We start from the raw sequence: 17,214 nt of genomic DNA, 5'->3' as shown, positions 1-17,214 counted from the left end.
GCCAAAAACTTTGTATCCCTTTTGATGAAAAATGGGGAAACGTAGATGAATGAAATTTTGCAAAGTTATAGTTTATATGGTGAAGGAGTGCATCGAGCTAATATTATTTTGAAATTATGTTATTATCATACATTTTTTTAACAAATAAAACATTACACACACTACAACACACACACTAGGAAAAATGACAGATTTTTGAGTGACAAGCCTATACATACGAATTATACTCTTTTATTTATGGTTGAGTCTGTTGACAACAAGGTGACAAATTGAAAATTGATTAAAGTTTTTTTTATTGAATCTTAGATACTATTAGAAAATAATTACACGGCCAGTCTGAGATCAGCTGAGTTCCAGAGACAAGAGTTGAAAAAATATTATAAAGTCAATATTTTTTTACAAAATATAGGTAGTAGTCCTAATGTCGTTGAAACTAAGGTCGAATTTCGACCATTTGGCGATCTCTAGTTATTCTAAATGAATAACGCACTATGACAAGTTTTAAATATTCTTATGGAGAAATTACTACCTATTTACATTTGTAACATTTTAATTTAATAATGACATTTTATATATCATAATTTGGAATAATATTAATGAATTTATTTTACTACATTACTTATATTAATTATTGTTGACTGTATAATTATTTTATTACTTGTTTTAGACTGTAATAATTCTCTATTGTTAATTTTGCATGCCCACAATTTTGTATTTGATATTATATGTGTTGAACCTAATATCAAATACAAGGCCTAAATTATTGTAACACACATACGCAAAAATAAATGAATTTGAATTTGAATAATACATAAATAGTGATGCGAAGGTGGTGAGTACCACACAAATGCGTAGTTTTTATTATAGTAACCAGTAGTGGGAAAGTTTTAAAACGGACGAAACCGAGAAGAGATTCTGACAGTAAATAAAATATTCTTATTTAAGTACTGTCAGAATTGAAGACGAGTGGATGAAGAGGGTATATATAACTAATATTTAACTAAATAAGAGCAATTACTCATTTGTTCTCTTATAATTTGTCAAACCTACTTACCTACTTCATCATCTAGTTATGTAACATAACTTACACATTTTTTTTCAAATCATTTTCCCGGCCTGGAAGCTATAGTTACATTTATGCAAAAACACGTCAGCTTTAAACATGTTAGTTAACCACTTCATATCCACTCACTCCTTCAATTATATTCAACCCTTATTATTAGGCTGAGGAAAAAGTTTCTTCGCATTTTATATAAAAATTCGGGTCCTTCCCGTTTCATACCACAAATTTTTCATACCGCGGTATGAAACAGCGAAGTACTGTTTTTCAATTGCCTGCTTCGTTTATATATACAGGGTGTAACAAAAACTAGTGATAATACTTTAGGGTGTGTACGTGTTCCTTATAGAGAGTTCACTGTGAAAGTGGCAGCGCTGGAAGACCAAAAATTTTTTTCACTTTTGTATGGGGAAACTCGTGACGCTCGGGCGTCCCACCCATACAAAAGTGAAAAAATTTTTTGGTCTTTCAGCGCTGCCACTTTCACAGTGGACTCTCTACAAGGAACACGTACACACCCTAAAGTATTATCACTAGTTTTTGTTACACTCTGTATATATATATATAAGAATTGCTCGTTTAAAGATATAAGGATATAAGATAAGAATAAGAAAAACAAATGAAAATCTCTCATTTACCTAATTTGAATTTGGAATTGTCTTCTGTAAAATTAAAACATTTCCATGATACCAAAATCAGCCAGATGCGAAAAGACTTTTTCCCCAATCTTTCTTTTATAATATACTAGCTGTTGCCCGCGACTTCGTCCGCGTGGACTTCAGTTTATAGCGCGCGATGTCAACAAAATTGGTGTCAAAAGCTTTTATAAAAAAACCCTGGTACCCCTTAAATCAATACAGCTGTGCAGTGTGCAAACAATAAGTACTTCATTTTTGTATGTTAAACTTTATATATTATGCCAAATTTTAAAGCTTATTTAGCCCCCCAATTACACAACTTTACCCATAAACTATTTATCATTGATAGGTTTAGCCCCAATTTCACCAACGTCTGTTAGTGTTAACAGCTTGTTAAAATATCCTGTCTTCTCTTTCATTCATATGAAAAACGAAACAGCTAACGTGATACTAATTCGAGCATTAACTTTAACAGTCGTTGGTGAAATTTACTCTTAAGGTTACGTCACTGCCTGCACAGATAAAGTACTGAGTTATTTAATACCGTAGAATAGATATAACAATCGAAAAAAATCGAGACTTAAATGTAAGATGATACCACCTCTTATAGAAAGACTTTTGAGCAAGCGTCAGCGCGATGTAGAAGACGCACGGCGTCATCTATTATGAATTTTTTTAACAAATTTACGACCCTTACAACTCTTTTTTCCAGTAAAAAAGTAGCCTATGTCCTTTCTCAGGCTTTAGACTATCAGTATACAAAATTTCATTACAATCGGTTCGGTAGTTTTGGCATTTGGCGTGAAAGCGAGACTGACAGACAGACAGACAGACAGAGATACTTTCGCATTCATAATATTAGTACAGATTATGTGCACACTGCACAGCTGTTTTTGGGTATTTTGATTAATTAAGGGCCGCGCTACACCGGAATGGCAGCGGCGAGGCGAGCACTTTCAGCGCTGCCATTCCGGTGTAGCGCGCTGCGCGGCCCTAAGAGGGGTACCACTTACCAGGGTTTTAAAAAGTTTTTAAATTTGACACAAATTTTGTTGACACCGCGCGCTATAAACTAAAGTCCACGCGGACGAAGTCGCGGGCAACAGCTAGTTATGAATAAAAACAATAATATATAATAAAGTAGGTATGATTAGTTCTGTTATAATAATGAAGTAAAAAATAAAGCGCCATCTGTTTTCATATATTAGAATTAAAATGTAAAAATATTTTCTGGATGGAATATAGGCCAACACAACACACTCGAACTCCTTAGAAATGCAGTAGGAGTTCTATAAGATAAGATAGATTGATTATTATTATAGCAAGTGATAATATTATTAAACATAATATTCTAACGTATTAAAAACTATAAACAAAAACATAATAACTAATAAGTATGATTAGTTCTATGTTAGAACGAAGTAAAAAAAAAAGCGCCATCTGTTGAATCGTATTAGAATTAAAATGTTCATTGCATCGCGTCGATATATTTCTGGATTTTTTATAATATTATACATAAAATATATATAAGACCCAGGAACATTGAAAACTTTTTGTTCCGCCTGCGGGACTCGAACCCAGGACCCCCGGGATGAGCGCTGGCCACGCGCAATGCGAAGTAATTTTCATCGATATTTTCATGGAAATAAGATATTTTCCCACATCAAAATGTAGCCTATGTCCTTTCTCAGACTCTAGAATAACTGTGTACAAAATTTCATTGCAATCGGTTCAGTAGTTTTGGCGTGAAAGCGAGACAGACAGACAGACAGACAGACAGACAGACAGACAGAGATACTTTCGCATTTATAATATTAGTATAGATTATATTATGCAATTATAAACATAACATAATATTAAAACTTGCGTATAATCTTACAGAAGATTCCATTCACATTCAAGATAAGTCAAATAATAACAATAGTAACTTAAGTAAATAACAAACAAGCAGTTTATCGTTATCCATCAAAACAAATATTGCGTGAATCTGAGGATTTACCACAGTATAAGCATTATACAGTACCCCTACTTCCGCCGTTTTCTTAAATTCAAGCTCGCTCAAAGCAAAGTGCCCAAATTGTGCTATATTAAACAGCTACTACTATCAGGGTTCGAATCTTATCGAACTACAAAAAAAAATACTTTTAAGTACTTGGATAGTTACGTAAAGAAAAACGTTAATTGTCGATGTTTTTGAAGTTTCAACCACTCAGAATGCTTTTAAAATGTCAAACACTTAAGATTATTATTGAAAGTTTGCATTTTAGCAAATTCGACCAAGAATTTTACATGCAAGTTATAGTGATAATAATTAATTGCTACTTATATAATAAGAAATTACTTATGCGCGTGGGTCCGATTCGGGCGGTCGAATCTAAGGGGAGTCTACTGTCTACTATTTTATATTGTGATTACCTCTACGATTAGTGAATTGTGAAACACTATCCGATATCTGTCGTTTACTGTTTTCTGTAAATACGTACATAATTGCAGACTATATAAAATTACATTGTTGCAGTGCAAAATGTAAAAAAACAAAATATTCGTCAGTGACCTTGACCTATACAAGTACGAATTTTCCGTTTGAGTTATAAATAGATGTAATCCCTAGTATTAATATTTATGCGAAGGTGTCTTTACGTTATTATTTTTGATTTTGATAAATTTTGTTTATGGATATTATTATATTTATTGGTACTGTGCATTAATTTTTGAGAAAGAACGTAAATCATACTAAACGTGGATATTCTGCGAGTCTCGGGAAATGATTATGTAAACTCACAAAAGTTATTTTAAATCTTTAAAGTATTTTTGGCGGTAAAATGCACGATTCCCACATGGTAAAAGAATTGCGACGCAACAAAGTTGCCCGCAACGTTGCAAGTAAACTTGATCAGGCTAAAAATATATTGGCGTAGGTATTTAAGAGAATCCATTCAAGAATTTGTTACTGTCCATTGCAAGAACCTTGATTGAAAACGGGACAAAAGGGCTTGTCCATTTTAAAAGATCTTCTTTCAAATTCTCATCAAATTGGTCCATTGCGTCGGCTTGACGTAAGAATACTCTTTTCTATTTATAATATCAGAGATAATTAGCTAAACGGTGCGATCGTGAGTCCACTAATTGGTGACAATGTAACCATCACGATGAGGTATAACGTTTGCGCATATAGGTACCATCAAAGAAGTTAGTTCAAAGGCAGATGGAGAAACTACCTACTCTTATTTTTTTCTTCTGATTAATCAAGGCAGCTTTGGCATCTCCCATAGGCTCCCTGAGATCATATCAAAGGGTTTTCGTGGTCGGATACCGCTGTCGATCCTGGCGACACAGGAGATACAGTGGTAGGAATGTGGTGGGCCAAAGCCCGTGAAAAAAAATGGTGAAACGTAACTTGCTCGGGCTATGTCAAATCAACGTAGTTCGAGTTCTGTCAGCTGGGATTGATATAATCCAAGCAAATTATGTATGTCCGTCATCTGCCTATGAATCAACTTCTCTGATGGTACCTCTGACCTCATTCCACAGTAAACCAAGTCAGCCCAGATTAAGACACTGGTCTCCAACAATTTAATCAAGATATGGGTCCCTATCACCGTTACAAAGAAGAATCGTTAAACTCTAACTACTCGCATGAAAGTTGAAGGTTCCGTTTTGTTAATTTAAGTTTTGGAACTCACTAATTTAGGTTAGGCTGACCTGGTCGATCTGACAAAAATATATGTATGCCTAGAGGTAGGAATAGGCCCGCCCTGCGTCGTCATGGGTTACGCCACTTACGCCGTACGCCATTAAGGAAAGAAAGAGTACTATGTATTATGTAATGCTCATATACTTGGGCCGCACTACGAATAAAATTTCGCCAGCCAACTAAAAGAATTGATGTAGAAATCTCTGAACTATGAGACGGTTGTCAGTGACAATGAATTGTTTATCTTTAGTAGTTTTTAAATCGTTATTGGTTAGAAATTACGTAATGCGGTCAGCATGACGTCATTGTATTTTCAATGTACTCACTAGTCCGCACTACGCACACACGACGCGCGACGGAGTGAAGCATGGCGGGCCAGATTTCCTAAACAGTTTTTCAATTTTCTTAGTGGTAGGCCTCATGTAGACACGACGTTCTAAAAGTGTTAACTTTGGTAACCTATTTAGAAATAATTATTTTGATTTTACAGAACCAGCCATCCATACTAATATTATAATTGTGAAAATGTGTATGTCTGTCTGTCTAAGCGTGAAGAGGTTACAACCTCTTCACGCTTAAAACGCACAATGAAGTGTGACATGGTGTGACAAGGAGGGGGAGGGGCCCTAAGTTTTGTGACTTCTCATTTTAAAGTCAATAATTGAATAGCGAAATTTAAAATATATGTATCGAGTTGGTTTTAACCTCTCAACCCCCATAAGGACACCGGCGACCGCGATAACAATCAATAGAAATCTATTGTGTCTAATTTTTCCACGATCGAGGGGTATTTAAGATGTAAAATTTCAAAATAGTGACTTCAGAGGAAGTGGGGTGGGTCTCACAAATGTTACAAGGGGGGATCGAGTCAAAAAATCGTGAAAATCCTGTGACGTATTTTATTGATGGTCCCTAATGTGCGCGTGCGCCTAAACGTATTGGTCGTATAATAGACCTCAACTAGCGCAGATCACAGTCGGATAAGCGGTTAGTTTGTTGAATGTAATTATTGCGCGAAGGACGCGAGTGAGCGGCATCCATGACGCTATAGTCCGGTCCCAGGACTGAGAAATTCCTCCATTGACCTATCGCATCATGACTCTTTCACTCGGAAATATTTGATATAGATGATAGGTATGTTTTATTCTTAATAATAAGACGTTACGGGTATTTTTTGGGGTTCCGTACCCAAAGGGTAAAAACGGGACCGTATTACTAAGACTTCAATGTTTGTCTGTCCGTCTGTCTGTCTCCAGGCTGTATCTCAAGAACGGTGATAGGTAGAGAGTTGAAATTTTCACAGATTTTCTATTGCTGCTATAAGAACAAACTATACTAAAAACAAATTAAATAATAGGTTGGGGAAAATGTCTTTTCGCGTTATATGTATGTATGAACTTGTCATAAAATCTCTTGGGGTAAGTATACCAAATACCAATTGTATCAGACTCATGATTTTGGTATCATTAAAAAGTTTTAATTTTACAGAAGACAATTCCAAAATCAAATTACGTAATTGTGAGATTTTAATTTGTTTTTCCTATTGTTAAAATTAGTGATTCTAATGAAGAAACTCGATACATTTTAAAATTTTATTACAAAATAGGTAAAAACTAAAAATGCAACACAAGCCGCGAAAAAAATTTGTGATGTTTATGGACCTAATGTAGTATCTGTGAGAGTAGCGCAAAATATTTGGTTTAGGCGTTTTCAATCCGGAAATTTTAATATTAAAAATGCACGTCGCTCTGGTCGAACTGTTACGGACAAAACTGATGGCATTTTTGAAAAACCGGTCAAGTGCGTGTCGGGCCACACGCAATATTTTTTTCGTTTCCGTAGTACCGCTAGTTTTTGATATTTTTTTATTAATGAATGTACATTTATAACTTGTTTTACAACATTAACAACATCATCTCAGTTAAGTTCAAAGGAATTTGAACGAAAATTTCCTGTATAACTTCGCCGAAAACAAAATATTTTTTTTAGTTAATCGACTATTACTCAATTTATGAAGTCTTGTTAGCCATGACAGTTTTCCTTTTAAATTCAACATATTTCCTACCCTCGTGAATTTTTTCACATTTTCAGAAGCAACCGTTTAGCTGGTAGAAGGCAGAAACACTGGACTCTAACGATTTTTCCACTTTAAAACTTTTCACAAATCGAAAAATGGTCTTTGAATACTGATCATATTTTTTTATACTTAAACCTCTCTAACGACACCCCAAACGGTGGGGTGGACGCGGAAAAAATAAATCACCCCCGCTTTATGTGTAGGTATGGGAGGTACCACAATTTTTTTTTTTAAGATTTTGGAAAGCTGGGTACACAAAAAAGCTCGATATTTGGGTGTCTCATGAGCTCACTGAAAGAAACCTAATGAACCGTGTACTCATTTGTGATTCTTTATTACGACGTAATGAAACCGAACCATTTTTGAAGAAGCTGATAACTGGTGATGAAAAGTGGATCAAGTACGACAAGAACGTGCGAAAAAGATCGTGGTCAAAGGCCGGTCAGGCTTTACAGACTGTGGCGAAACCCAGGTTAACTCGCAACAAGGTGATGCTGTGTGTGTAGTGGCCGGTAGGATTAGGATATTATTCATTATGAGCTGTTACCGCCAGGCAGGACCATCGATTCTGAACTGTACTGCGAACAACTGATGAAATTGAAGCAAGAAGTTGAGAGAAAGCGGGCGGAATTAACAGAAGGGGTGTGGTTTTTCACCATGATAACGCTAGACCTCACACATATTTAGCCACTCAGAAAAAATTACGGGAGTTTGGCTGGGAGGTGTTAATGCATCCGCCGTATAGTCCTGTCCGTCGATCCGTCCGTCTGACTGTCTCCAGGCCGTATCTCAAGAACCGCTATAAGTAGAGTTCTGAAATTTTCACAGATTGTGTATATCTGTTGCAGCTATAACAACAAATAAGTACTAAAAACAAAATAAAATTAATATTTTATTTTGTTGGAGGCTCCCATGCAACAAACGTGTTTTTTTAGCCTTTTTTGCTTGTCATCAATAATGGCAACAGCTAGGCACTTGAAATTTACATAAAAGTATTAGTTTTATGTGCACTTTAATAATTAATAATAATACTTAAATAAAATAAAAAATTAAGGGGGCTCTCATACAAAAAACAATTTTGGCCAATTTTTTCTCTGTAACGGTACGGAACCCTTCGTGCGCGAGTCCAACTCGCACTTGGCCGATTATTTTTTACCAAAGTATTAGTTTATTTAGTCTTATCAAGATCCATGAAAACTAGAACATAATTCGAGATTTTAGGACCGATGTTTACCGCCGAACATATATAACATCCTCCTTTTTGGAAGTCGGTTAAAAATGTAGAACACATTTTGCAGTAAACCCTGACTTTATTATTGATCACCGAGGCAAATCACAAGACGTTAGGATCAAAGTTTATCAGTGCTCTAGGCCATATTTATCTAGCGTATAAATAACTAATCAAGGATTTATTCATCTGGTCAGCCCTCGGCTTGCGTACATCAATCAGGCGCGTCACCGCTCATTAACTCGATGGCAGACAACGAGACAATTTACATCATGTTAATGCCTCATGATCCACGAATAATGGTCCATGTGAGGTCGTAAAAAGTGCTATAAAACAATTAGTTAATAGCGTTTCTTAGGTGGATAAAATATCTGTCTGTCTCATCTGAAACCGATTTTGATACATGGAATAATTTTTATCCCGGCAAATAGCTTACGCGGGGAAAGGCTGTACCTACTGTGGACTACAATATCTAGGATTATGAAGAGTGATTCAGTTTTAGCCTTTTTTGGTACCGGGTAACTTATAACTAGGTAAAATAGCACAGACATTATAAAACAAAAAATAATTTACAACAGAAAACTACATAATATGAAGGCTGTTGGAAACTAAGATTATTATTAATTATACATAATGTATAACAATAGTTCCATGAGTGAGCATTCGCACAAATTATAGTAATCAATGAGATACCGCCAGAAATGTGAGTCATTCGCCGGCATACAATTATTAAACGACGTTTATGATAAGACGGAAAAGTACAAAAACACTTGCACAAGTGAACCTAGCAGGTTTGGCCGCGTGCCACAAACATGTTATGGCCGTGTCGATGTGATGTATCGCCGGTCCATCTATTACCGAGTATGTTACATGAGAGAATAGGCCGGATAACAAGGTGTCACAGAAACCTAGCGCGAAATAACACTTTAGTTTTAACCAATTTGTAAAGTTTTTGACAGGAGTTTCCCATTTCAATAATGTTGTTTATTGGTTAATATTTAGACGTATTTTGATGTTGTTGATGTTAATACTTATTAGTTAGCGCTTAGACAATCAAAGCGCTGACTAATATATAAACTCAATCAAAAAACCTTAGAGACATAACAGAGGCCTAATAGGTGACTGAACAAATAGGCAAATCATCTGGTGTGTCAGCTGCAAATTGCAATCGTTTGCCATAAGCGATCCTTATGTTAGTTTTGTGAAATACCTAGTAATTTGTGTCACCACTCTGCCGTATCGTTATAACTACACGTTGAGTATGCGTCACGCGTTTTTCAGTAGATAACGGAAATTATAGAGGTCAGGACGGCTCTCCTTAGTGAGAGTGATGTATCCACAGAGAATATCGCTGCCTAACAGAAAACCAGCGCACTACTTGTGTTGTATTTTGTTAAATTGAAGAAAGATAAGAAACACTTTGGGTTGGAGAATGGGGACTAGCAACAAACTTATGATATTTCCAGAAGTTTGGTCGTCGCGTCAGCAACGCGTCGTCTTGCGCCAAAAATACGTAGGGCATGAGGACTTTCGCGGACGAGCAAATGGAATTTTTCAAGATTACTTAAGATTTGTATGCACAAGGACAGCATTTTATAGGACGAGGTAATAACGCTGAGGTATTTATATGAACTTAATAGCAGACTAAGTTTTCATTTCCACGCCTACGCTATAACAACACTGTCGATAATTTATAAAATAACTGAATAAACTCAGTCATTGGAAGGTTTATCAAAGAGGAAAAGTTGTGTTAATGATAAATACTATAACAACTTGTTTTTATAGAAACTATTGTACATTCTTTCGACAACTATGTTAACAAGGTATAGTCGGCTAATGAATATAAGTTCCATGAACTTCCATTTCGAGACCAAAAAAACAAACTTAGTATTTCCATAAAATTAACTGAAACGAACCCAGTTAGTACTCTAATTAATTGTATAATAGATAATTGTCCTTCATTAAAACGGTATTGGACGTATCGATAATCTTCTGTGTTTTAGAAGTCGGTGTAAAAGTAAAGAATTGCATTATAACTCTTATAAAAATGTCATGCTATAACTCACCTCTTTTTTGCCGCCTCTCATCACTGCTCCTTCTCACTTCCTTCTCCTTCTTTATCTTCTTCAAACCTTCTTTCTCTTTGCCGGCAGACTGAGCCCCCCATGTGCCAGATCTAGCTCTGAACTGCTCAGGTTTTTCAACATCCGCCTTCTTGATTAATTCTTTCTTAGCTGATTTATCATTCGGTTCCTTGGTGAGAAGCGCCTGGAAAATGTTTTGGTAGACGTTTAACATAAACAACCGCGGTAACCAATCATTCCTACATTTCCGTGTGTCGGAATAATTATATTTGGATAGATAAACATTTAATAATCAACTAGCAATTTGACAGAGACACATATATGTATATATATATATATATATATATATATATATATATATATATATATATATATATATATATATATATATATATATATATATATATATATATATATATATATATATATATATATATATATATATATATATGTTACACACTGTATACAGGGTGTAACAAAAATAAGTGATAATACTTTAGGGTGTGTACCTGTTCCTTGTAGAGAGTTCACTGTGAAAGTAGGAGCGCTGAAAGACCAAAAATTTTTTTCACTTTTGTATGGAACTCGTGACGTTCGGGCCCTTGCCCATACAAAAGTGAAAAAAAAATTCGTCTTTCAGAGCTGCTACTTTCACAGTGAACTCTCTACAAGGAACACGTACACACCCTAAAGTATTATCACTTATTTTTGTTACACACTGTATATATACAAGAATTGCTCGTTTAAAGATATAAGATATTAATGCAGAATATATAAAACGGAAAGTTAGATTCATTTTAAGCTTCGTTGCAAATACATTTAAATTTTCTTCGATAAAAACCGTTGACTAAGTTGACTTAGTCAACGGTTTTTTAAGACTATTTTAAAAGTTAAGACTACTGTTATGAAATCGAGGAACTGTACCTTTTTGTCTTCAGTACGCTTCACCCAAATGTCCTCGGAGCTGGGGGCGAGCCCGTCCACAGTGGACCTAATTTCAATGAGGCTGCTGTCGAAGTAGTTCTTGTCCCTGTGCAGGTTCTGGCCCGCGAAGATGGCCCTGATGCTGGGCCTCTGCTCCTCAGCGCCCTTCGTGCCGAAGTGCACGGTGTGCGCGTTGTTGTGGTGTGTGCGCAGGGCGCGCGCGACGGGCGGCGGCGGGGGCTCCGTCTTCGTCACCAGGAATTTGTGCTTGGCCCCCATCACTGTCCTCTTGGAATCGTCGCTGGTATCGCCCCCCGTTAATTGTGCATTATTGTTTGTGATGTGGTGTGCGATGGCGTCGTTGTGATCGGCCGCGTCGCTATGGGCCCGGGGTTTGTGATGCGTATTCTTTCTCTCGTCGTCCTCGTCCTCCTCGCGACACTGCGACAACCTGCGGCGCTCGTTGACGGGGAAGGGCGAGGCGGAGTTGGAGTTTCTGCTGGACAGGTTGTTGCAGTGGTTCATGAAGTAGTGCTGGAAGAAGCTGTCGGCCTCGGTGGTGTCGTCGCTGTCCCCCTGGATGATGTCCTTGAGCGCCGCCAGCGATGTGATGGTGTTGTAGTTGATGGCGTTCACCAGCTCCTCGCTATCGGTGGAGTTGCCGGAGCTGTCGTCGTCTCCGTTCGCGTTCCCGCCCTCCTCCTCGCCCGGCCTCTCCCTATTATTGTTTGCCATTTTTTCCTTTTCCTCATTTTTTATTTCACTGTCGGCTGCGGATGGCGACGGAGACCTCGGATCCATGCGTTCGATTTAAAAAAATTGTAAAATTTCAAAATGTGAATAGTAGCAAAAATATAAATAGTATAAAATATTGTGAGGCACTGAGAGTCACATGGTAGGTAGGTCACTTAGGTGATGTCACAGCAGGCGGCGCGGGCGCAGCGGTCGTCACCGAACATGTGACATAACACAGAGCGCTGTGCTCGACAGCGATACATGCACCTGGAACAACAGAGAATACAATACATAAACGTCCAGCTACAAAACTAAAACACGCCAAATAAGGAACTAGGCTGTGATGTCTCGATGAGAAACCGTAATGAAAATATGACGATCGTAATTTAATCAAGATATGACAGAGCGTCTCCGTGCCGCGTGACTGTTGATGATCTACGAGAACGCTAAATCAATGAAATCATTAAAATCACGCGCACCCATCTAGCTAGCGCATTTTTATTGTACGTATTGATTCCTATTGATGTCAATTTTCATTCACTATTAAAATATAGCTGGGTTACTAACTTCCATTTCAGTTTTCGCAGAACTTCATCTTAATCCTTCTTTTCAATTGAAAAAAAATATAGGAGCCTGCCATTCCGTTTTCACCAACTTATTATAGTGTCCTATAGACTGGTGAAAGCCTGCTATCTAGGGACACATAACGATAAGGCGCGGTTGGTAAAACAGGCGACATTTTAAGTTCAGTTCATCCCGAGCTGTGCACGCTTTGCAAAGCATGAAATGTGTCGGTTCGTTCCTAGAATCTGTTAGAATTTCTACTATTTCTCATTTTTAATGCTGTCATGCTAAGCTCGAGGAGAGAAGAGATCCAGTAATACGAATACCTAAATGATAATGTTATCAGTCGGACATTAGACGGTCCCGGCAACGGATTTCTAGATAGCATTGTTTACAGTCAGCTGCTATGGTCGCTGAAGGTCGCCCATAAACCGCCACATAATACAGCAATAACGTAATTTATTAATGATATGCAACAGCCAACAGCACACTTGTTACATTATAATATTTCAATCGTATTGACTATTGACATTGTAACTATTGCAATTATTGTAACCACGCCAACCAATTTGCGGTTAAAGATATTTTGGGTGTTTAATTTGCATTTACTAGCCACTTTGAGAGGACCGTGTAATAAGTATGTATCCCACCAAAAACATACGTCTGTTAAAATAGGGCCTAATTCCTATCGCCTTGTTTTTGGCCCAAAAAAGAGTTGAAATCCAATCCAATGCAAAGTTCAGATGCACTTCATCGATCATTTAAATTTTAAATCATCTTCATCAACAGCCTGATCCATAGCACTTCTAATTTGAACTTGGCGCTTGGTCAGTGCGCGACACAAACATAGATCAAGATAGATACCGCATGTCGCTCCATTTGTATGAAAACGAGCGTGTCACTTTTTTTAAGAAAGAAATTGATTCATGCAGTTGACGGATCTGCGTCATTTGGTCGAGTCATGTCAATTCAATGGATGTGATCTGTCGGCTGGGTTTGACATAATATAACTCGACCAAACTACGTAGATCCGCCATCTGCCTATGTAATCATAATCATAATCAACTTCTCTGATAGTACATTGAACAACAGCTATTTAGCTGTGTAATCCAAATTACGAATCGAGGCACAAACTTCATTATGGCATAACGAAAATATATTCCTCGTTATCTATATATATAAAACTCAAAGGTGACTGACTGACATGGTGATCTATAAACGCACAACCCAAACCAGTGGACGGATCGGGCTGAAATTATGCATGCAGGTAGATATTATGACGTAGGCATCCGCTAAGAAAGGATTGTGATAAATTCCAACCGCAAGGGGTTAAAATAGGGGATGAAAGTTTGTATATAATAATACTTCTTAACGCGAGCGAAGCCGCGGGCAAAAGCTCGTTTTAATTAAGGCCTTAAGGCCCTGTATTCCCTGAAACGGACGATTTTCAAGATTTAAAAGTGACACTAGACATAAAAATATATATTTAATTTAAATTCTGAAAAAATATATGTGTTAGTTAAGGATCTAACACAGTGGAATTTATATTCCATTACACAATATCATGAACTTCACTCGATAGAAAAAAATTACAAAGTTACCTCTTCTTGTAACGAAATTGCCATACTATGTCCAAATTATTTGTAATTAATTGATGTTTAAAATAACGACGATCAAAAAACTATAAAATTGCAGGCGCAAAGTGTGTGACTGAAAGCGAACCAGTCGAACCTTTGCGCCTGCAATTTTATAGTTTTTTGATCGTCGTTTTTTGCATTTTTTTGGACGGACGTTTGGAATATAAACTCCACCGTATTAGATCCTTAACTAACACATATATTTTTTTCAGAATTCTAATTACTATATTTTTATGTCGCCTGTCATTTTTAAATCTTGAAAATCGTCCGTTTCTGGGAATACATGGCCTTAAGCCGTTTCTCATCTATGAACTAACGGCTGCACACGAGAAAATTTAACTTTTATTTAATGAAAAGATTATAAAGATCAACAGAAAATGTACCTATGTCAAAATCGTCATTTATCATTATGATGTGCGTCCGTTAATGTAACAAACTAGTAAGTTGTATTAGCTCCGTGGTAAGAACCATCGAATTTACGGGTACTTTTACTAAAAATACCAAAAAGTGAGCAAAAATATACCATATGTATATTAAAACATTTAATAAGTAAAATTACTAATAACTTATTATTTAAAATGTGCCGGTCTGTCTGTTAACTCTACACGTCACGCCCAAACCGCAGAACTGATTTTGCTGGGTATGCTATCTGCATACCCAGCAAAAGGGTCATGGGAAAAGACAAAGGATAATTTAAATTTTTATCCCGCAAAAATGTAGCTGCAGACGGTACGGTTTCAGCACGATAAGCGCATCTTGGCGCAACAGAGTTGCGGGCGTTTATATCTAGTAAGAAATAACGCATCAATCAGCATAATAATTATGTTAATTATTATTAGAAAAGTTTAAGCATACTTAGAAGATCATTATCTTAAATCTAATTTATATCTAAGGAATTTTTGTCAAATTATAAAGAATGATAAAGACGTAATCTGTAGATTTTTGATACAGATTTTAATGGCGTGAAACAAATTAAAAATACCTAATCTAATAATGTTTTGAGACTAGAGGAAACATAACAATTAATAATATTATGAAATATAAAGGTATGTAAAACCTCGATCGTGGGAATCGCAGACAATAGATTTTCAATTGTTATGCCGTATGCGACAGCCGGGAGCCGCTTAGGAGTTGGGGATTCATGGGTTAAAATTCCACAAAAAAAATTAAAACGTCACTCGGCGACAAATAGGAGAGAATCAACTAAACTGAGAATGTGGAAAAATTACTGAACCGTCATCACTTTTTGACGCGGACCAACTCACGGGCAACGTTTGCAAAATAAAACATATTGGACATGTAGCTTTAGCATCGTATATATATATATTATAAATAGACGGTGATGTCATACTTGTTTGGCAAAGCCGCTCTGCCTCCAACTAGCGTAAACAAAAACACTAAATTTACATATAGGTTGTCAGGTCGTCAAACCTAGTAGCCCAGTAGACAGTATAATCTATCTACTCCATACTGCAGTGTTTGTCAACCTGTTGGTCGCATACAATAATAATATCATGATAAAAATCAGCCAAGTGCGAATTAGACCCGCGCACTTAGGGTTCCGTACCATTATTAAGCAAAAATAGTCAAAAAAATTGTATTATACTTATTTAAGTTCGGGAATTAATTATTTTAATTGAAATTTATTTTATTTTTATATAATTAAATAATTTTTTAAGCATAAAATATACACTTTTTTATTTTGTGAACATTTCAAGTCTCTATCTGTTGCCATTATTGGTATCTAGCAAAAACTGGCCAAGTGCGTGTCGGGCCACGCGCAATATAGGGTTCCGTAGTACCGCTAGTTTTTGATAATTTTAGTATGGTCAATGAATGTACATTTATAACGTGTTTTACACTACTAACAACATCATCTCAGTAACGTCCAAAGGAATTTGAACGAAAAGTTCCTTTATACTTCGCCGAATACATTTTATTTAGTTGATCGACTATTATAAATTATTACTCAATTACTTTTAGGCCAGTCATTAAAGCCAAAACCCGAAAGAAATTAGTAACTTGATAAAATTTTAGGGGGTTGTTAAAGAAGGTAAAATAACTTACCGTGTGATTTTGCAGCGTTCTGGGGTGTACGGAAAGGGTTGAAAAGGGGTGAAAAAGGTTTTTTGTTAATAACATTGCGTAAAAAATTAGTAACACGCTGCAAATTTGGAATTAGGTTGTTCTTACCGTTTTGTAACGTGTATTAAATTTGCAGCGTTTCGCAACATACGGAACATTGTTTTTATTAAAAAACAATAAAATTTGTTAGTAACAGGGGTAAAAAAATTAGTAACACGCTGCAAATTTGGAATTAGGTTGTTCTTACCGTTTTGTAACGTGTATTAAATTTGCAGCGTTTCGCAACATACGGAACATTGTTTATTATTAAAAAACAATAAAATTTGTTAATAACAGGGGTAAAAAAATTAGTAACACGCTGCAAATTTGGAATTAGGTTTTTCTTACCGTTTTCTAACGTGTATTAAATTTGCAGCGTTTCGCAACATACGGAACATTGTTTATTATTAAAAAACAATAAAATTTGTTAATAATAGGGGTAAAAAAAA

General features: G+C 36.2%; 1 protein-coding gene across 1 annotated transcript in view; it reads right to left on the bottom strand.

The window, feature by feature from the left end:
* LOC121739464 overlaps window positions 1-17,214 on the bottom strand; it is a 155,139-nt gene that overhangs the window by 129,388 nt on the left and 8,537 nt on the right. The window contains exons 2-3 of the mRNA XM_042131951.1: window positions 11,706-12,707; window positions 10,764-10,965 (exon numbers count right to left, since the gene is read on the bottom strand). Coding sequence (XP_041987885.1) covers window positions 10,764-10,965; window positions 11,706-12,506 — 1,003 coding nt within the window. The 5' untranslated portion in view covers window positions 12,507-12,707. The remainder of the gene's footprint in view (window positions 1-10,763; window positions 10,966-11,705; window positions 12,708-17,214) is intronic.

Source organism: Aricia agestis, chromosome Z (genome assembly GCF_905147365.1).
Source record: "Aricia agestis chromosome Z, ilAriAges1.1, whole genome shotgun sequence".
Taxonomy (NCBI): Eukaryota; Metazoa; Arthropoda; class Insecta; order Lepidoptera; family Lycaenidae; genus Aricia; species Aricia agestis.
This window is presented reverse-complemented; position numbering and strand designations above follow the sequence as displayed.